Source organism: Dysidea avara, chromosome 4, assembly GCF_963678975.1.
Source record: "Dysidea avara chromosome 4, odDysAvar1.4, whole genome shotgun sequence".
NCBI lineage: Eukaryota > Metazoa > Porifera > Demospongiae > Dictyoceratida > Dysideidae > Dysidea > Dysidea avara.
In genome coordinates this window covers 9,359,012-9,381,780 of record NC_089275.1, presented here as the reverse complement: position 1 = coordinate 9,381,780, position 22,769 = coordinate 9,359,012, and the positions used below count along the sequence as shown (strand labels likewise).

The 22,769-nt window shown below is 36.7% G+C and overlaps 2 protein-coding genes and 1 long non-coding RNA gene across 5 annotated transcripts; 2 read left to right on the top strand and 1 right to left on the bottom strand.

The window, feature by feature from the left end:
• The first annotated feature begins 4,961 nt into the window (after positions 1-4,961).
• On the top strand, positions 4,962-7,264 carry LOC136252821 (fibrinogen-like protein A). Its single transcript, XM_066045396.1, has 2 exons — positions 4,962-4,979; positions 6,269-7,264. The coding sequence occupies exon 2, from the start codon at positions 6,369-6,371 to the stop codon at positions 7,089-7,091; it is 723 nt and encodes a 240-aa protein (XP_065901468.1). The 5' UTR covers positions 4,962-4,979; positions 6,269-6,368; the 3' UTR covers positions 7,092-7,264.
• Positions 7,265-8,464: 1,200 nt separating this feature from the next.
• Positions 8,465-9,533, bottom strand: LOC136253100 (uncharacterized). Of its 2 annotated transcripts, XR_010699953.1 has the most exons (3): positions 9,413-9,533; positions 8,879-8,925; positions 8,465-8,799 (listed from the first exon to the last, which is right to left on the bottom strand). It is a non-coding gene; the product is annotated as an uncharacterized lncRNA (long non-coding RNA). The 2 variants fall into 2 exon arrangements; XR_010699952.1 differs by having other exon boundaries at positions 8,879-9,533.
• On the top strand, positions 9,522-19,100 carry LOC136253098 (protein-L-isoaspartate(D-aspartate) O-methyltransferase-like). Of its 2 annotated transcripts, none has more exons than XM_066045698.1 (8): positions 9,522-9,700; positions 11,163-11,267; positions 11,493-11,524; positions 12,046-12,150; positions 12,556-12,676; positions 12,921-13,006; positions 14,052-14,220; positions 18,846-19,100. In XM_066045698.1, exons 1-8 carry the CDS (start codon positions 9,595-9,597, stop codon positions 18,854-18,856), a joined length of 735 nt encoding a protein of 244 aa, XP_065901770.1. In that variant the 5' UTR covers positions 9,522-9,594; the 3' UTR covers positions 18,857-19,100. The 2 variants fall into 2 exon arrangements, with proteins under 2 accessions (XP_065901770.1, XP_065901771.1); XM_066045699.1 differs by having other exon boundaries at positions 14,052-14,246.
• The last annotated feature ends 3,669 nt before the right edge of the window (positions 19,101-22,769 follow it).

Sequence of the window (22,769 nt, the reverse complement as noted above, 5' to 3'; positions counted from 1 at the left end):
TTAATAGAGCAGTCAATCAGATAGAACAGTCACAGTGTTCTGAGCAGCAGTGTGGCAAATTATGTGGCTAATTAAGATTTTTATGTACTTTATGAGTGATAGTAATATATAGTTAGTGGAGGGTAGTTATTCTCAGCATGCAGTTACCTTTTTTTTGGTCTTCACCAGAAACCAGTCACTAAAATTCTTAGAGCTGCCCTTGAGAGCAGTATAGCTACAGTTAGGCCAATGAAACTTGATTACCAGTTTTTTGCTCAGATTTTTGAAAATTTGTTGTGGGCAGGTGGTTATTAATCATTATGTTCCAAAAGCACAACACACATTCCAAACATGAAAATTTCTGCCAAGAAACAGTGAGATCTACATTGATTACTCTTGTATTAAATAGCTAAAGTACGTGTTACTAATCCATATAAAAATATTCAGCTATTTCTGTAACTCCTAAAGTGATTTTTCCATTAGAGTACAGCTGAATTCTCTATTAGAGTAAAAGTGACTGCTCTATTAGAGTATTTCGATCTGTAATACCAATAATGAAATTCCATGCGGGTATATCAAAAGCATGTTGGCGATGATGCAAAACTGATGATCAAGTTTCATTGGTCTAGCCTTACAAGATAATAAACTAGGTTAGGTAATCCTAAGGCTGCAGCACATGTTGTTGTAGACCTTCAGTGCTGGTCACTGTAAAGTGTTAATAATAAAAATATTTAAAAAGTGGATTAATTTGCAGGTCCCTAGAGGATAGTTGTCTAATAAATAAATTGCTGATTTCTTTATAAAGATCGAGATACTCTAATACAGCCAGTCAAAAACTCTAAACACGATATTCATAATGGAATATTCTGTTCCATGAATGCTATCCCACTCGGGGACCTGTGAGAAGGCTTAAAGCCTGTAAATACAGGGAGTCAGAAACTTCCAGATTCTATGTACCTTTTAATCTCACTACCAAATCTGGAAACCACATTGTCGCTGTACATGACTAAGACTTTGCAGTACTGCATTAATTTCTGGTTCAATTAATAGTTTGCAATATTACAAGCCACAATATAAGTACCTTTACAATGCGGTTAGGCCATGCTTTATAGCAAATGATATTTCATGGGCCGCGCCTACTCCTTTGTGGTCCCTACTATACAGTTACTATCGTGCTGTATATGAGCTGTATTATATCTTCATACTTGCTAGGATAAACACTGCATGCTTGTATCATGCAATAATGTGTTTTTGTTTGGATTGATCATTTAGTCACTTCGAGTCTGATTAGATCAGCCTAGCCTTCCTTCCTGTAGAAGTGCATGCAGTACATGTACAGCTTGCTTACGGTTTCTTCCCTCGTGCCCAGTTCTTACAAGACTATATATAGGTCGATATAGTCACATAGTCACAGTACATTCAATTGTTTTGCTCTATTCCCAGTAAGCATGTGACTGGTCTAAGTTTACACTTGAAAATGACATTTCCCTTTAAAGTAAATTTATTAATGGAGTATTTATCTCTGGGTCTATCTATGTACATAATGGGGAAGATGATGCGTGCACTCTAACTTCCTGATTATTTACCTCTCAGCCTGCTGGTTTCTATAGATCTCCAAAATTGTGTACGTAGTTAGAGAGCTGTGATCTGTTTTTGGCTTGAATGTGTGCCATAGAATATAGAGTGGACAAAGCTGGCAAGTAGATGAGTCAGACATATCCAGGCCAAAATGTATAGGCACAAGGTCAAGGGACATTAATATTTGTAAGCACCTTGAACTAATTCCCAATGTACCCTAAGCAAACATAATGCTTGGTGTGAGTACGCCCCATAGCTTGCATAGTCATCCATCTTGTGGTCTAGATCTTGTGAACTATATAGTAAACATTGCATTGACACATATTCTAATGTACGAATTTATACTTGTCACATGCCACATAGTCCCACGTTTTCATCCTTCACTGAAGTGATGTCGTTAAAATGCAGTAATACAGTTCTATCTTCAATAGTTTCCCATTTCAACATTATTAGAGTTATCCATGTACAATGAAAGTGGTCACAATTCAATATCTTGGAGGTTATCATTAATAACTAGCCTAGCCTTACAGTGTAAGTTCATGAGACAATCTATATCACAGTTATTTGTGTAGTATATACAAAAAAAAAATCATACAATAACTGTATGAACTCTTGATATCACAATCAATTACAGCATAAAATTATTAAGCAGTTAATCAATCAATGTTGGAATTTTGCTATCTTCTCTCTTTTATCCACAATTACAGTAACTGGACAGTACTGTACAACAAGAAATTCGACGAATTCACAATTGATCAACTTTGACGAATTAAAATTTGACGAAAAGCAAGAAATCACAGATCTAAACACTGACTTTTAAGATGTTTTGGTATTTGTGGCCATTTAGTCATTTATCTTTTGTCAAAACTTCCTGTTGTACATCAAATGGGATGACCCCCAGCACATCCATTATTACAACCTTGCCATTCTACAGAAATCTTATGCTATAGACCCTCTGGTAAGGACCCACCAGGTTAAAGAATTGTCAGCTATGTTTCATTTGCTCTATACTATATGCAGCTATACAAATTAGTTAAACTTTTCTCTTAACAGTATATAAAGTTAAGTGTTGTCAGCATCTGGCCTGGGTGCAGCTCCAGACCCCCACTGCTGCATGTGATCACCTACCATGTAAACCCTTGGTAAATTTTGCATGGTTACAAACCTGTATTATAATAATGATGTGAAGCAGTACTATGGCTGGAGTTTTGACATCAATACACCACATATAGTAGGAAAACAACATTATATCAATGAATTAAGTAACTATCAAGACAGTAATAACAGTGAGTAAAGTCATTCCTTGCACACAGTACTCAATGATAGTCAATATTAGCCATGCTTTCTTGCTCCTTCAATGTTACAAATGGATGCTTTTTATCTATGCACAATATGTACGTACCACAAATCAGTTATGACACAACCATTAACTTTATTTGTAAACACTCCATCCTCAGGCTTGCAGCCTTCAGATGTAATCAGATAGCTACAAGCCTTATGGCTGTATTACAACATAATATTATACTTACATTATTAAGTAGTGTCTCACATTTGTATGCAAGTTCAACTGAAACAATTAAGCTACTACATAGTATATTCACGTTGAGCTGAATCCTGAAAAACAGCTAAAAATTAAAAATGGATTTTTTCTCAACAGAGTTAACATTTCAGCCAACCAGATGATTATTTGCAACAGCAAAGGTGTCAACAACAGACACGTACGGTTTGGCTCCATTACAAGTTTGGGAAAGGGCTGTAATGGACAGTGTATTTATATGGCTTCCCCATAGGAAATGTATTGTGAAAATTTTGATCGGCCATAAATATTATGTCAAACATTTGAACAAAAAGATTTTGAAATATTTTTAGCAGGTCAAGCAGTACTACAAATGAGCTAAATTTCAAGATCGTGTGTAATTGCATCCATGAGTTATTAAATGTTTTTGAGGATTCAGCTCAACGTGAACATACTATAGTAACTTCACTTGCGTGCAAGAGCTCCAGTGCTTATTCAAGGATTTCTACTTTCAAAATTTTAGGGTAAAGCTCTCTAGTTACTCAAAAGCAATTGGCCAGTATAGGATTATACAAACTGGCTAATGTCAAGCTATGGTTGACATGTAATGCCCATCTATATTATGTGTGATAACTCAGAGTGTTTATGTGTGCTCTCAATAGTTTTTATATGAAATCTGACATGATGATAATATTAGTAAAAGTCCAATTAATTTACAGGCCTATATAGTATGAAAGACACAATTTATACTGAAATAATCATCAGTTGTCTGTTCACAATGCTTGGCACCAATACACTGTATATAAATGTATCCAGACACGTGCAGTATGGTTCCATTCAATATACAAATAGGAGAAAGGATATAGTAACAGTCTAACAGACTATATACTTTTTTGATTTACTGCATTTTATGACTTCCCCACAGGAAACTGGTAAATGTATGATGAATGACTGGTCAATGATGTGCCAAACATTTGATTTTGAGCAGTATAACAAATGAGTCAAATTTCATGAACTTGCATTGTATAATTTCATCCACAACTATTTGAGGGCACATCTCAATGTGTACGTACATATACAGTGTATGCATGTAATACATGCATTATACTGCACAAGCATACTTACTTGTATTATTGAATGACCAGACTAGCATAATGTTCACGTTGAACTAAATACTGAAAAACAGCTAAAAATTTTAAAATTGGATTTTTTCTCAACAGAGTTAACATTTCAGCCAAACAGATGATTAGTGGTAGCTAACAGCAAAGGTGTCAACAAAAGACATGTATGGTTTGGCTCCATTACAAGCTCAGGAAAGGGCTGTAATGGACACTGCGTTTATATGGCTTCCCCATGAAAATGTATTGTGAAAATTTTGATTGGCTGTAAATATTATGTAAACATTTGAACAAAAAGGTTTTGAAATATTTTTAGTGGGTCAAGCAGTACTACAAATGAGCCTAATTTCAAGATCGTGTGTAATTGCATCCATGAGTTATTTAATAAATGTTTTTGAGGATTCAGCTCAACGTGAACGTACTATAAATCATGTGAAATGTATATACCGTATAATTTGCTTTATTTTCGTGATAAAAATTTTCATTATGAAAATATTTTCATGACTGCTCTATTAGAGTAGTTCGATCTTGTATAAAAGTTTTCGTGCAAGAAATTTTCGTACAAGTTTTTGCAAACGAAAATCATTTTACAACGGAAAAAAAAGCAAATTACGATATTAGTCTATTCAGCTCTAGCAACTGCAGTACCACTGGAGGTCTGGTGTCAAAGACTCTGGCATGTACTTAGGTAATTTGTTTATGTTTTGTGGCAGCTAACCACAAAGCCTATATAAACAGTGGTGGTTGGAGTCCTAGCCCACTTGTTTGATTAGCAGCTTTGAGTTGAGGTAAGTGTGCAACGTTAGCTTTACAAGCTGTACTTTTGGTGGAGTACGCACATTCAAATGTAACTTGTAGAGAGACTATAGACCTACAATTGGGTATTGGTTAACTATCGGTAAACTGAATAGGATAAAAATATCGATATTGGTTTTGCCTAAAAAGTGGGAGTCTATACAATACTATCAGAAGCACTATTTCATGTTGTACATCAAGGAAGCTCTTAAAATTTTAAGCCCTTAATAAATCTATTATCATTATGAAAACAGTAAACTATTGTAAACCGCAAGACTTTATGAGTATATCTCTACATAGTTGCTTAATATCAATATCTTACACTGCATGTTCAAGTAGAGACTAAGTGGCTGTTCTACTAGAGTTGGCTATTGTATCATACTAAGCTAATTGCAAAGACTTAAGGTTAGATTAAATCCAATGGGTGAACTGGATATACACCCAACTACATGTAAGTAATAATACTACAATTAAGTGATCAGGCGCAAAGCTATAAGTAATTCAACACCGACCTGCTTAGCAACTCTTTTCCTTGAAGGCTCTCATTAGGTCTCTGTCTTTCTGGCTGGGTAATCATGTTGTAGCCTTCTACCAATATGAAAGGACTTAGCAAAACCACCAATGTGAACAGGGTATCAAACAAAAGGTTATTATAAAAATAGACAAACACTCAAGGTAAATTTGGGCACGTGGAGCTCCTAAGGTCAGAATAAATATAACATTCATGTAGCCAATTATCTGGAACAAGCATCTGAAGCAGACACAGCCCATTCATTGCCAGAAAATTAATCATTCATGACTGCTCTATTAAACAGTTTTGTCATAGCATGCAATGGCCATTAAAATGTACCATAACATTGATGCAGTGAATCACGTGAAGGGAATTATCTCAGTGCCTATGTATAAGTTTTTTTTCAAGATATACTAGTTTTGCAATTCAAAATAATTATTACAACAAAACTCTCTAACAGAACAGAACAGTCAGCACAGTTCTGGTTATGTAATGTGTGTGCTATGTATACCAAATCTCATGATCACTAATAAATGGAATGCCGTAGGTTGCAGTTCCCCCTGGCCACAAGAATGTAAAGTTGATACACAATTTGTTTACAGGATGTGTTTGTGGTTTATGGTTTATGGGGTCTGTGCAAATAACACCTTACCATACATACACAAATAAACTGCCACCTCTAAAATAGAACATTCCCTATATGGTTATAACTAAATATATAGCATTGCCACACCTATGAATTATATGGTATGCGTGTCATATTTATTTCAGCGTGGTAGCCTTGAAGTAAAGAAATTATCAGAAAGTTTCAATCTAGCATTTGATCCATTGTTCAGGACCTTGGCATTACTCCTATACTGAAGCTACAGCTATGAAGATCATTACACAACTTATACTGACACTGTCACTGCTACTGGTCATTGTTGGGGCCAATCCACTGAAGTATTATACTACTAGGAATTCTGTTCCAGTCAACAATTGCTGTGATCTCAGGGTCTATCCACCTGGAAGAGTACAAAATGGAGTGTACAAGATGAGTACTAACATGGGAACATTTACTGACATGTCTACTAACATCTACTGTGACATGACCACTGATGATGGAGGATGGATTGTGATACAGAGAAACAGGAAGGATAGTCAACTGCATTTCAACAAGAACTGGAGAGAATATGAAGATGGATTTGGAGACCTCAATAATGACTTCTGGGCTGGACTTAAACTGATGAATGTTTTAACACAAACTGGCCAATGGGAGATGAGAGTGGATTATCAATTCAATAACAAGACCTGGTCCTACCTCCACTACAATCAGTTCAGTGTAGGAACTGCCAGTGAAGAATACCCACTGACTGTTGGAGGGTTTACTGGAGAAGGTAGCGATTGGTTTCAGGCCCACAATGGATACAAGTTCAGTACTCCAGATAATGAGAATGATATCTGGAGTATTGGTAACTGTGCAGCTAATTTTAAGAGTGGATGGTGGTACAGTCAGTGTTACCTTGTCAACCTCAACAGACAACCACCTGAAGTACGTGGTACGGTACTCTTCACTGAGATGAAGATCCGTCCCAAGGATTGTATCACTCACTAATTCATACTCAATCTTCATTGTGACAGATACAACACTACAGATACCACTATACACACCACATGTTATATGACAATCATTAGCTTTTGTGTTTGAGACAATGCATTTAATTAAATTTTATTGTTAATCATGTAAAATCAGCTACATGTACACATATTTCACATATTTATAAAATACATTGTTTTCAGTGGTGGATCCAAAGGAGAACATAGGGGCACGTACATGACCCTCCCCACCCCTTAAAATACATACATAATAATAGTAGCTTCATACAATTGCAAAAGATCGAGATACTCTAATAAGCAGTCAGTAAAAATCTCTAATAGAATATATATAATCACCAAATATGATATAAAGAATCCTCCACGGTTATTGCTGAGTATATAAACTTGCATCTGCAACATCAACCCATGGGCACCCTTAATACCTTCTAGGATTTTTTTGTCAATTAAAATTAATGCTCTTGGTCTTTTTAGGTTCATAACTGAACTCATGACTGTCACTGATCCCTACATGTAGCTCTTACGTAATTGATCAATGCAGACCGAAATGATTTAAGAAACTTGACCTACCAAATCTGTGATCTTGGGTCACGGCTTATACGTATATGAGTCCTCATGCACAAAAACAAAATACACTGTAGTTATAAGTACAGATACTTGAAAATAACAAGACGACATCCTGACCGCCTGGCAGACTCCTGCAAGCATTCAAGCGTTAGTTGGATGGCTGCAAGTTCGAGGCTGCCAGGTCCAGTCATGGAGTTTTTCTCCTTTCTCCACGCTTTCAAGCACACTTTCTGTAACAACTTCAAACAGGCTATCGGACCAGAGTCCTACAGATCCTCAGCATTTGTGCTGTAAAGTCTTAATAAATAAATAAAAAATAAGTATGTATAAGTTTGACACTTGAGACATTCAGTGATAATGACGTGGACTGGGGGGCAGCTAGTGTAGAATGAAGCTGTTGTTAAAAGGTAATGCCAATGTTCCAGCTGAGCATATTGACATCTATGTGACATTACTTGCTGTACCTGCAAGCAAACAAAAAGCTTTTGCAAATGATGTGTAGTCAAAAAATAGTACCACAGTTTACAGAGCCAAGTAGCACTGGTTCAGCATATAGTGTAGTAATTAAGCAGTCACAAAGTAAGCGTTGATGTTGCCTTAGTGGAGAACTATATCCAAAATCTTATCAATAGTAAAAACAATATTCTGAATCTCTTTGAATGTTCTACTAGAGTGGTTTGACTGCACTACTCTATTACAGAGTGTCTTGATCTTTATAAAATTATCTTTGGCTTTTAGGTATTAAATATAGATATACAGCTATACTGTTTGATTCTTTCTTTCTCCCCTTCTGGATTGATTCATTGATTCACGGTATATACTTGGCTAAGCCATACTTTCATACTGTAGTACACACATCATTATATATTATGTACATACAACACAAAACTACATTCATACAATACATGCAACACATACAACATTTTAAATTGAAAAATGTAATTAGCAAACCATCCACATACATGGCGGACATCTAGTTTCTTAAGAATGCTGACAGCAAAACTTGATTGGTAGAAGTAAATGCCCTCGCCAAGACACTGTCGGCAAGAAAACTAAATACTCCAGTACTGTGAGACATAAAGTCATCCAAGGTTTGTGACACATCATTGCACTTCCGCAAACCACAAGTTAGGTCCACAGATCTGCATACGGTGTAAATGATATAAAGAGTCTTTATTAATAGTAAGTCCCCACACACGTAATTATGCTAAGTATATGTACCTGAAACACCAAGGATTCTGTCAGCATCTTTTCGCAGTATATGGTATCTAGTAGGTAGATACTTAATATGATAATTATTAAACAACGGTACTGAGTAAACCAAGAGAAGTCACACTGTATAGTACTGGACTACTGGTTGCCGGAATGTATAGATCGAGGAAATCCTGGATCCTGGGCCAGGCTGTGTGGCCCCTCAGGAACTTTCCTAGACCACTTCGCGCTGTGTAGATCAAGTCACCACCTGATAGCTATTTAAATTTGACAGAATTCTTTAGTGCATGCATGTTTCTAACTCCCTGCAGTGACCTGGTCTGACAAAACCACTCTTCAGGCCTTTTGGCATGAGTGCCATAATAAGAAACATGACGACTCATAGCAACATGAAACTTTTCAGCCTGAAACTGTTGCATAGCCCATGTAGCTAGCCCGCAAAGTGTTGCAAAGTGTTGCAAAGTATCATAGTAGAGTGTTGACATCAGTTCAAGGCATGGGGAGTGAAACTATCAAACTCACAGCATTGCACATTGTCCTAACCTGCTTCAGATCTGGGGATAGATCATTTACTCAATCCATACACCCATAGATCCTTTATAAAGGATCTATGATACACCGTAGTACTGCAGCCTCCTGCCGCCCACGCTAAGTTTGTACAATCTAGAGGCGCTTATTTTTGAAGCGCTAGCGTCAAGAAAGAACAGTCAATATCTTGTTCTGTTATGAGAATAACCTTATCGTTGTACGTGGTACAGATTTTCAATAATATCGGAATGGCGTGGCGATCACATGGCAGCTCGAATGCTGATTTAATCAGCAAACTGAAAGGTACGCAATAATTGGAATAAATTTACCATACATTCCTTGGGGCAATATTGCACTAGTGTTGATTTGTAATGTGTGCTGAACTCACATGTGCAATGGTAAAGGGACAGGACAACATGTGGATCACATGCACACTGTTTTATTTACATAATTCATTACGGTAGCATAAGGAACTGCAAGTTGTGCACGTTTTGCATTGCCACTCACAAAACTAGTGATGTCATTTATACTCGGTATGTGTAACTAGTACCTCGAGGGTTACCTGAAAAATGCTACTACTGCCTGAGGGCAAGGACAGCTGCTCTGTGTGTTATAAGGCTTTTACAAAAAGTTCAAAAGTTGCACAATAGTTGTGCGTCTATACGCAGCAATTTCTGGTGCTTAGAAAGTTAGTTGGAAGAAATAGTGTTCCCCAGCCGGGGCCATGTCAGGTATCGATTATAACGATAATCCATAATTCCTAGTACTGATAATGACACTTCATTCACAACATAGTAGAACACTTTTAAGTCACACAGTTATCTTGGCCTAATGTACTGTAAGTCCTTACCGTGTCATAGATCACATGTTTCATGCAACCCACTGCCCATCAAACAGGACCAGAAGATAGTAGCGCCACTGGCAAGATGCATGAGATACTATCACTACCAGGTAGAGAAGTGACTTAGGGAAGTGTAAAATAGATACCATTGTTTGTTTCATAGTACTGCTAACCCGGCTTTGTAAACAAACCAAACTAATCAATCTTACTTCAGTAGAGCATGAACTTTGATAGTTTGAAGCACGTACTACAGGCTGAGCTACAGGAAGCTACAGAAAAACTCCGCTATTGTTTTCAAGCAGAAAGTTCAAGTAATCTTGGAACACTACAAAGTTAAAAAGGAAAGCTTGGTATTTCCACCTGTACATTAGGCTTTCACTGTTTACCTTTCCCATTGTAAAGTGTGTAATAATAGTACTTCCAGTTCTTTGTCTTACGTCACAATGTGACGTAGCTAGACTTTGTGGCTTAATATCTCAGTATAACAACATAATTGAATTATTAAAATGGTGTTTTTGTGCATTGCATAATACCAACAACTTATTTATTTAATAAAATGGCAAGTGAATTTTCCATTTCAGTACTAGTGGACCTTTAAATTATAACACTGTTTTCTTGTGGTAAGTACATCATTCAGTTGCACATATGACATAATGTAGACTCCATCCAAATGCTAAAACTCACTATTTACAGAGCCAATCCATTTTTTTTCTTTTTTTTGTTGGATTCCGAAAAGAAGAAAAGGGTTGGATACGTGAAGCTAATATATGCTTTGCTGCAAGCCATTGTGTATTAGCAAAAGTTAATACAAACTTTACTGTTGACAGTTACACATGTTATACACAGAAACACACAGCACTTATTTTATAGTGTACTCTTGTTACAATGCATATAAATACATGTGTTTTTATTGTGTACATGTAGCAAACCATATTGTTCAGTCTGAAGCAGTGGAGTCAGCCATGTTGAAAGTGGACCGAGGAAACTACTCCTCGTTCAATCCTTATTATGACTCACCCCAGTCCATTGGTAAGGAGAGCATTGTGTACACTGTGAACTTCATTGAAAAGGACACACTTGCCCGAAGTCCTGTTTTCCTTAGTATCGATTAACATTTAGTTCCCTCAACTTCCCTTGAATGTATTTGTAACCTTTGAAATAGGACCCATCCAGATACTTTATCTTAAGGTGTCCACAACAGAGAGGTTCACACATTTCATTGTAGACAGGTTGGTATTCTTCTCTTTGTTTTAGGATATCAAGCTACCATCAGTGCCCCACACATGGTAAGCCAAACATAAATTGCAGGTCATTTTCAACAAGGAAAATTTCTCCCAATGAACAACTGTTTTACTTACAGTTGCTTGTAACTCTCTTGAAAATAACCTGCCATGTGTATCAGTACTGTAGCCTATGTGTATGTATAATGATAGCAAGAGTTCATAATACAAGTAAGGGAGATAGTATCTAACTGGAATACATCCAGGAAAATCACTGAGTCAAGTGACACATTCACAGAGTGAAGCCTTGACCTTATCAACACTAATAAGCACCCTATCATGAGAAGAGGACTTTGTACAGACTATATTGGAAGCTGGATATTCTCCCCTTACTTACACATTGTGAAGTCTTGGTCACTTGTACTGTACTTTGCACTATGTACACACATTTGTCAGTTTTATTGTAATAAATGTGACCAAAGTTCATAGTATAGTTGAAATGTTTAATCTTGAGTATCTGCAGTAGGTAATTGTGTTCAGTAGTACTATATGTGTGAATGTGTAGTATGGATATTGTAATTATACAGCATGCTCATGCTCTGGAGATACTGAAGGATCATTTATATGAAGGTGCTAGAGCACTTGATGTCGGGTCTGGAAGTGGATACCTCACTGCTTGTATGGGTCACATGGTATGTGGTATTGGAATAAGGAATGATATGTACAGTACGCCTAGCAGAATATAGCATAGTTGGATTTCTAAGAGTACCCTAACAAAATGTCAGGACTATTTCAAGTATGTTTGGGCTTGCATACATTTTAGTGGTCCAACATTGTGGATTGGAATGCCAAATGTTTGTGGTAGTGGATAAAACTCCTCAGAAAGGACACACTATACCATGGTCCCTTTGGAAACATCTTTTGTCCTATCTGCCTTTAAACAAGACACCTCTCTTTAAATAGTGCACACTTCAGTATGACCCCATGGTGTCCAGAATAGAATGGTTCCACTGTATAATATTCCTGTAGTGTACATGTTTGTTGTTTGCTTTTATCACACATTTTTCCACTGATTGTTATTCTTCCTTTCTACTCAGGTGGGTCCTACAGGCTGTGTGGTGGGTATTGAACACATCAAGGAGTTGGTGGACCAGTCTGTGAAAAATGTACAGAAAGACAATCCTGACTTGTTGAAAGAGGAAAGAATTAAATTGATAGGTAAACTTTAGTTTTGTGTGCATGCGTGCTTGTGTAGTTTATGTACACATACAGTACATCCATACATGAAATGCTGCAAAGTAGAGCATGCTGTGGTGTACCAACTGTATACATACTGTATACATACTGCATACATACTGTACGTATAATAATGCTTACATATTTCCACTGTTTGTGTATGTACATGTGTCGTGTATGTACATGTGTCGTGTGTGTATGTGTATGTGTGTATGCTTCACTATAGCTGGTGATGGCAGACTGGGTTACCCTGACGATGCTCCTTATGATGCCATACATGTTGGTGCAGCTGCCGCCACTATACCACAACCTGTGAGTGGCTTATATTTGAGTGTAGTATGTTGGTACTGTTGAATGCAGCAATTATTTTACTGTGTTGTACGTATCTTTCTATTTATTGTGTGTAGTACATGGTCTCTATTGTGTTTATTATGTCAAACTTGTAATAATCTTACAGTTTGACTTCTTGGGACCATGATGATGTGTCCTTGTCAGCTACATATGTACATGGTTTTATTGATTTTTGTGAACTAAACAGTACGGGCCACAGATAGCTGTACAGAGTTTCAAGTGTAGTGGTTCAGACTCCCTGCTAAACAGGCTCTAGCCTTCTTGCAGATTCCAACAGTGTTCATTATTCACTACCGAATAGTGCGAATGTTTGACAAGGGAAAATTTTGATGAATTGGAGAATCAAGCATTTTTATGAGTAAAATTTTGATGATGAACGTTCCAATTAGGGATAGGAAATTATTCAGTTATCGTGATAATCATGATCATTTTGTTGGCAATAATCAAGATCGTCTCATTTTTGTCAATTAGTGATAATCAAATCGGCAATGTGGTTGATAAATTTTCACTGAAATTGGTAAATTCGAATCTGCCAAGTATCCGTCTAGCTTAAGAGATCAAAACAGATAAATCATGTCAAATTGGTACTATAGGCAGTATTTGATTGCTCTATTAGAGTATTTGACCTTTTACAGTATCTCAATTTCTTGTGCTTGTTTCTCTATAGCAGATTTTTCTCTCTCAAATTATGTTTGTAATACATGTTTGGATCACATTGCTTCCAGAAAGAATTTTGGGATAATGGGCAGAAAATAATTTCTAGGAAACACTAAAACCATAATCCACAGATCCCTACCCTACCCTACCCTCTGTGTCTATTTAACCCATTGTGTCATTGTTTCCATAGAGTTATGTCAAGAAGCCACAAGTCAGCACAAAATGTTCTCTTGTTAAACTTTGCATTGCAATCTTGTTGTACCTTTTGTCCCATATATTTCACTGTATTTCATACTTACATGATAATTCAATAGGACTCCTTGTATAATGTCGTTTGTTTATTCTTCAGTTAATAGACCAGCTCAAACCAGGCGGGAGACTTATTCTACCGGTCGGTCCAGCAGGAGGGTCACAGAGTCTAGACCAGATTGATAAGAACCAAGATGGCACCATCACGAGGAAGAACCTGATGGGAGTCATTTATGTACCACTGACCAGCAAAGAGAAACAGTATCCCAGTTAGTGCCCACCACAAGCATATTGTGTAAGCAAATGTATGCAGTACCATATATATGCTACTCCAATGTAGTGATGACTGGTATAATTACAGTCTCTATAATATAAGCTTAGCTGCCTGGCCAATCTAACAAACGTTATTTGTGACTGCCTATGCACCCACCCACCTATTTATTAATTGTAAAGGACATTCTTCACAACACCTCGATTAATCCGCTGTAGTAATAGACTAACTTCTCACTCAAAATATTAACACACCTATAGCTTAGCATTGAACCTATATTATAATTTAAAGATAAGAGTTGTGATCAAATGTTGCAACTACTACAAAAACTATTGGCCATGACAGCGTGGTCGGTCGTGTACCCCTACCTGCCACTTGCGTGACTTCTCTACAAATCTTGTTTCAAGTGAGAGGTTACTAGATCAGACAATGTTAACTCCAAGAAATCTTTAGGTGGAGAAACTATAGCATCTCTTATTGGACTGATGATTTCATGAGGCAGTAGTGACCTGGTAGGTCAAAAAATAAAAATGTTAATAATTTCAGCTGTACCTGACTGTTTTAGTAGAGTACATGTGACTGATCTAACTCGATCTTTATAACTACAAGTCAGATTTGAAATAAATTATTTTATTATGACATAGTCATCCCATTTCTTCCTTCTTTATTGGGTTCCCCAAAGGAAGCTCCTGAAAAGAAAAGTAGCAGCTGGTCCTTGAAATTGTGGCATTCTCAATAAAAGTGTTAAACTTTTACATGCACCAGTGAAAAAATCTTTCAAGCAAAGAAAAGTAAAGAAACAAAGATTACAGTAAATCATTTGGGAAGCTACATATAACACCCTGTACTTAGTTGACACACCAGGACCAAATGTGTGCTACTGTATGTATTGGGTCTCCAGACAGAATTATGAATTAGTTTAGGCTTGACAAATTAATTTCATGAATGCTGTGCCTGTGTTTTTTTTTTGTTGTTGTTTTTTCTCCCAACCCCCATAAAATAAATGAATTACATGATCTCTTAAAGAAGAGAGCTAATGTGCTGTAGACTCGTAAACACTGTACAAACGGTCATAGGCTTAGATATAAAGGCGGGGGAAACAAAGCTTCTTCAACATTTTGATACTGAGACAATCTTTAATAGGGTAGACATCTGGTTATTCTGGGAATGACTCAGGCTGGATGTGGCTATACGACTTGTTTGTGATGTTGGATAAATACCTCTGATGGTATATAAATTTTGTTTCATTTTAACCAGTTTTGTGTGGTGAATAGCCTGTAACTTGGTCTCTATGCATTCATTCAAATCACATTTTTATGGATAAATACATGTATCGGAAAGTTGCTATCGGACAATGGCATACTATTACATAATTATATCAGGATTTGTTAAGTTTGTAGTGTGACAAAAGCTGATCTTACATAACTATTGTACCATTCAGAAATCACCCAGGGATTTGACTCACATCGTTTGTTTTTATCCTCTCACTATGGTGTGTAGTCTACAGGTCTAGGTACAGCAAAATATTTTTACAACCTATCAAAGTGGTTAGCATGCCATTCCATATATTGTTTGTAACCTGATATTGTGGAAAACCACAATCAAATATTATTGGTGACATATAGGTTTTAAATACATTTCAATTCCACTATATTACTGGAGGCTTAATCAGGCTGTTACTTCGTACAATGTTTCTGCATAAACCTGCCCAGGCAACAGCAGATGCTGTCCTCCATTTTGCTAAACAATCTAATCACCCACATTGCTGGAGGGTGAGAAATTATTAAAGTCGTCTTAATTACATATTATGACTTTTAAACCAACATTTAAACCAGCTTGTGATATTATGGAGCACCTTAACTACAGTTTCCGGTACTAAATTCTCTTCCACTGTCGCCGTTTGCCTCCTTTTCACCTCCTTTTTGTGCAGTAAGCGCTTCATCACATGATGACATCCCCAATCACCATGTATACTAATATCAATCCAGTGGTTCTGTAGTCACTTTTATTCTTATCATTTAGTTGCTTTGTAATTCACCAATTATCTTGTAGTACATACATTGCTGTGTGCTGCTAAGGAAGTATAACTACGTAGAACAAACCTGTTTTAACCACAAATTACATGCAGAAGCATCCTCTCAACTGTTTTACAGTTTGCATTTTGTGTTTTCTTATGCAAATTCTCTAGATGAAGCCTCAAGGCTGCTCAAGCCTCAAATCGCCTTCAGGTGGGTGCATACACATACACACAGATTCTAGTATGCACCCATAATATGGGCATGCTTGGTTTTTCAGCTGTATTGTCATGAGAGTACATAATTTATGACTGCTCTATTAGAGTATCTCAATCTTTGTGACTGCAAGAGTAAAGACCTTCTGAATAAACTCCATTTTCCTCCGTTTTGTTACTGCGCCTACTACAACTTGTACAATATTTAGAAGTCTGTAGCAATATATTAGCTCTCTTCTTAAAAGATCACGGGATTTTTTTTTTTTTGGAGGAGTTGCTAAAACACTGACATTACATTCATGAAAATTCACTTGTCATGGCCTAACTAAACTCATAATTCTGTCTGTATAATTTCTAAAATCAAGAGTATATAATGAGGGGAGGGAGAGTGTTGAACTACGCTATAGACTGTGAAAACTGAGCCTGTAAAGTAACCCGCATACCTTCATTTCCTCTCGTAAACCTGATCGCTATTGATTGCCTGCATTTAATGCGTTACTAGTTCAAGATGGATGGTCCGCATGGAATGAATTTCATAATAAGGAATTTTAAACCGTTGCCCCTAGCAACCTGAATTTTACATTATTTTGTAGGTGAGAATGTCAAAAGTAATGTCTCCAATTTTTAAAAGGATAGCATATAAAGGTCATGAGATATTACATTTTAAAGTTTGCACTTTTCCCATACATTACCTATGGGAGGGGGTAACAGTTGCCCCTTCTGGGCAATCACATGGATAATGTATGGAAGAACCACAAATTTCAAAATGTCGTATCTCATGATCTATATACTCCATCATTTTAAAATCTGGAGAGGTTAATTGTGAGATTCACACCTACAAATAATGTTACATTGAGAAATGACATTTATCGAATTTGTTGTTTTCCCACACATTATCTATGTGATTGCCCACTGTTGCCCCCTCTCATAGACAATGTATGGAAAAACGACAAACTTTAAAATGTTATATCTCATGACCTATATACGCTATCCTTTTAAAATATGGAGATGTTACTATAGACATTTACCCCTACAAATGTTGTAATATTCAGGTTGCTAGGAGCAACTTTTGTTATTATAAAATTCATCCATTGCTGAAACTCCATCTGGATGTGTCAGTTTCGCTAGCAAAACTGTCAAGGTAGCAAATGGCAACCTTGATGAAATCTTGGAATGAAGGCATCACGTGCAGGGTTATCACACAAAAGTACAGCACACGTGGAAACTGAATTTGTCGTATTATCTATGGTCCAAGGCAGTGTCAATGTTCATGATGATGTTTGCTTTCCAGGTTAGCTGCCTGTGTCTTTCTCTTTGTACCAAGTTCCCCTGTGTGATGTGCCATACTTTTCACAAGCACACTGTTCTTTCACTCAGTAGCTTCAGTTTCTTCACGATGTACACGCACATACACTGCACTATAATTTATTAGTCACTAATCAACACAAATCACCAAGTCATTTGAGTGATGCCATAGGACTTTCCAGGTTCTTTTTTCACAGCGTATAGCACAGTTCGGCATTCTTCTTTCCCCATTATGGGAAACCCAATACATGTGTATCTGTATCCTTAGTTGTCCCCTTGTGTCTACTAAGTACAGAGGTGTACGTATATAGCTGTCCAGGTGGTTCGCTTAAAGGGACAGCATTGTTTACATGGCAGAACCATAAAAAAGTTTATGAACACAGCTTTACTTAAGTGCATGATGTAGTTAAAGTAGTGAGTGAAGTTTATGTACAGTATGTACATTGTACTCTTACTACTGTGAAAGGATAGCAAGACACAGCTATGTACTGTACATGGTAATTACAACAATCCAGGTGAATGGTTGAATAGCTTAACACCATCATCATTATCACTATATTATCAAAGCACTACACAGCAGCACAGCAGTTGTCACAGGGTGTCTATTTAATCATCTGCCATACCTTCTGATGTGCAGCTGGAAAACGTGTTAAACTATATCTCACCTGGCTAGCTATCAATGTACAAGCCTGAGTCCTGCCATATAAGCACATACATTTGTGGTTATGTAATGATTTTACTGGCATTGAAAAATCCACAATCGAATGACTTTGATACCGATGCACTGTTATCAAACCTGATATTTGACTATAATAAATTTTCACCGCTGTAGGTAACATTCTCATTGAGTATGTCATAATTTACTGTCGTATAACCGGCTGCTTGTTTTCACTGGGTCAGGGGTTTCTTCCAATTAGTAATAAGAAATAGATTTGCTGCACAAGACTAACCATACATGTAAATGAGTAAGCATTCTTTTGATCCTATTATAATTTGTCAATCAACACTCAGTGGTCATAATTTTTTACCAGTGTGTTGTACAGGTAGACAAGTACTGCATAATATGTTGTGTGTTTGTTTTCCCTTAGGGTGGAAGTAGACAGTCTACTGCAGTAACTATGTAGTTTCCATGACAATCTGTATTTTGTGTTCGAAGATTTTTAAAATTGTGTGTGTAGCTGTGTGTTTGTGAGTATGTGTGTATTGTAGTGTTTTTGTCTCCCCTGAGCTTGTCATTTTTGTATGAATCAAATTCACCACTTTTTGTATGGAATTGCTGTACATATTGCATACATTAGCTGTAGATTGTAAAATTTGAATATTAATGAAATTTCCTAAAATTTTGTGCAGTGAATCCACTCAGCCTAATTTGATCGCTTGAAACTAAAGCAACATTTTTGGGTTGGTAATTTGTACTTCGCTGATCTATTTTACAGGTTACTAAAATATAACTTTTACAAGCAAGGAATACAAATAGTCCTGTCAGGGAAAGGGTCATTGTTTTGAATAGCAAAATGGAGGACTGCATCTGCTGTCAGTTTGTGAGTTTATTCTGCTGAGAAAGTTACGAAGTAACAGCCTGACTAAGCCTCCAGTAATATAGTGGTTTCAAAATGTATTTAAAACCTTACTGTCACCAGTAATATTTGATTGTGGTTTTCCACAATATCAGGTTACAAACAGTATATGGAATGGCATGCTAACCACTTTGATAGGTTGCAAAAACATTTTGTTGTACCTAGACCTGTAGACTACACACATGCAACTTGTGAGATGAAAGTACTTATACTGAGATCATACAGGCTGGGTCAAGTTATTGAATGATACCACTGTATCAACATTGGTTAGCCTTCATGTGAAACTGTATTCTACTTCACCATGCATTTACTGCTTTTATTACAGCTGCCATGTACAAACATCAGCTATGAAATATTTAATTAATCAGCTAATGAAATATTTAGCTCAATTCTGAGCTAAATATTTCATTGCGGCCTCCTCCAAACTTCTAGGTTATGGGCTAGTTAGTAAGCTAGTAGAGGCCAACAGGTGCAGTTGCATAGACAAAATAAAATGGAAAGGCTAATGTGTTCTAAAATAGATCGCCAAAACTCAAAATTATATTTTAGTGATTGAAGCTGCTATAAATGGAGGCATTCAAATTGCAGTTTAATACCTTTTCATGTACTGAACCATAAAAGACAATTTTATTGGAAATTTTGAAAAACTCAATGTATAATGAAAACTGTTTTTGTTTTTTTTGTTCTTTTTTTTTGCCTATACCATTATTCATTTTGCTGTAACTGCATTTTGAACCACTAAATGTCTGTAGGCTTATACATGTAGTCAGCCCGGCTGTTACTCCATTATAATCTTTCTGCACTAGGAGAAGGAAAAACCTACCACCACAGCTCAGTAGCAACAGCAGATGTGATCCTCCATTTCACCGAATATTGTTCACTGGCCACATGTATGCATTGCTTGTGGACGGGAAAGAAGTTATGGCCATAAGCCTGATTTATTTTCTGCATTGTATACTACTCACTATAATGTGGGTAAATATGCTATGGGGTAGGTTGTGAGGTGTTCACAACAAACTCCTGTAATACAGCAGTGGATTAAAATAACTTCTGCACTTGTGTTACATAAATATTAATGATGTACCGTAAACTTTGATGTATAATAGTTCCTTTGAAACTATCATAAATATTTAAATACATCCCATTATAGAATTATTGACGTCGTTTGGGTGCTAGTCATTGATCATGCATGATGACTATGTTGGTAACTTATTTCAATCTTAAGCAATTCACAACCCATCCTGTAGCATGCATTGTACACTTACTACAACCCAGAAGTGTTTTCACAACAACTAAAAATGTATGTATAAGGTAATTAACATTGTAAGGTATTATTAGTAAAAGCTGACACAGTCCTCCTTTTGCCCTTATACGCAGCACTAGAACTGAGCGATAGTACATGATAGTATCACAATAGTTACTAGCAGTTAAAGACACTCAACTTCTTACTAGCAGTTAAAGACATGAACTTCTTTATGTATACAGCACTTGAATACTCCAATTATGTACACACCACACATCTGCTTTTCTAACACTCCACTAAAAATTGTTGTGTCAGTATTACAGTTGTTATCTTTGTTGTCCATGTTCAAGCTACTAATCCTCTACAGTTTTCTGAACTTCAACACTATCATGTTTGCTTTTGTTATCCATATTTTTGACTAAGCACAGATATGGATAAACGCGATAGCACTATGGTATACTATCAAGATCACAATTGTTAATATCTACCACGATAATTGATTGATTGCCATTATCGCTCAGCTCTATCAAATATGGACACCATCGGGGTTTGTCCTTTGTAAAGAGGTGCACCTTTGTAGCTTGCAGCTATTCATATGTAAATGCTATCCCACTAGGGACCTGTGAGTAAGCTAAACCTGTTAAAATACAGAAAGTCAGAAACATGTAACTAAAACTGTGGAATGAGCATTTACACATTACAGCCACTGATACCTCAAAAACATTTAATAGCTATATATACTTTACCTGCTAAAAACGTTTTTAAAAGTTTACAGGTCTGCAAAAATAGGACATGTGGGCACATAAAATTTAACCACTTTTATCGTCCATAACTTGTTGTGTCATCATGCTGTAGCTTTGAAATTTTCCACAGGTATTAAAATTAATTGGCTTCATAATGCAAGTTGCAGGGTGCAATATTTTATTCCCGTATAGAGGTATCCTCTGTTGTGTGACAGCATGTAATTTGTGCCCCACATTCCCTATTATCACAGCCCTGGTCACATAATATGATCCATTAATGATATGTGACTGTCTCTGGGAAAACCAATTTTATCGCCCATTTAAAAGTATCGAGAAGTGCCAGTTTTAAATATTCGGAATGTTGTAGCTGGCCAATGGTGGTAACTACACATACCAAATTTTCACACATTTTACAACAATTTCAGATCATCCACTGAAGAAGTAGTCAACAGCTAAGTTTCCCGCCATTTTAGATGGTCTTTAAACCGAGGTTGACTGTATCAGGCAAGCTGTAAAAGGGGTGGGAGGCGGGCACCATCTTGCCTGGAAGGCGGGAAAGATGGTGTTCTAAAATAGAAAAGGAATGTGTTGGGATGAATTAGGCTGCCATTCAGGGCTCAGAACTGGCTAAAATGAAAGGAAATTTACAGCACAGGTCATTGTCCAATACCACGGAGCTGTACAGCCACACACAGCCATCTCCTGGTTGGCCAGGGCTCCATCAAGATCCCAGACCACTTGTACGGCTTGCCACTTTGCTTGAAAAAAGCAGACCATTTTACTCTGGTCAACTGTGACAGTGAAATTTGATAGTGTATTCATTAAGCTTTGTGTTTGTGTGAAAAAATCAAACTTCCTGTCTTGGGTGATAAGACCAGTTTTCACAGATCCAGTCTCATATTACCATGATAATAAATATGTAGTGTATGCATAGCCTTTCAAACGAGTCAATTACAAATTACACACCTCTGCTGTTCACACCTTTTACTGTCATCACGACACTGATCATCTCATTGGCTATATAGCTATTTCTCTTGAACCTTTGTCTCAGATAGCTCTCTCAGTGAACATATTACTGCTATGTACTCCTAAATGGTTTTTACAATCATAATGATTAGCATACTTAAGTATTCTTGTAATAGATGATTTGTAACCTGGAAAACCACAATCAAGTATTACTGGTGACATATAGGTTTTAAATACATTTTGAAACCACTATATTACTGGAGATTTGGTTTTCAGCCAGAAGGACAGAACTTCAGCTGAATTCTCGAACTCCATGGAAGCTTTTAGTAAGCCAACAGCAGACGCATTCCTCCATTTTACCATTCAAAACAACAATCCTTCCCTTTCAGCGAATTACAAATAGGCTAGATGTGTTTAATACTCTTGCACAGCCTCACTTAGTTATTTTTCATTCGTATTTGTAATAAGTTTTCGGTTAATTTT

Coding starts and splice junctions, on each gene's coding strand:
- LOC136252821 (XM_066045396.1), top strand. CDS start 6,369: ATGAAGATCATTACACAACTTATACTGACACTGTCACTGCTACTGGTC.
- LOC136253098 (XM_066045698.1), top strand. CDS start 9,595: ATGAGAATAACCTTATCGTTGTACGTGGTACAGATTTTCAATAATATC. Junction 12,677..12,920: donor GGAAAGAATTAAATTGATAG/GTAAACTTTAGT, acceptor GCTTCACTATAG/CTGGTGATGGCAGACTGGGT. Junction 13,007..14,051: donor CCGCCACTATACCACAACCT/GTGAGTGGCTTA, acceptor TTTATTCTTCAG/TTAATAGACCAGCTCAAACC.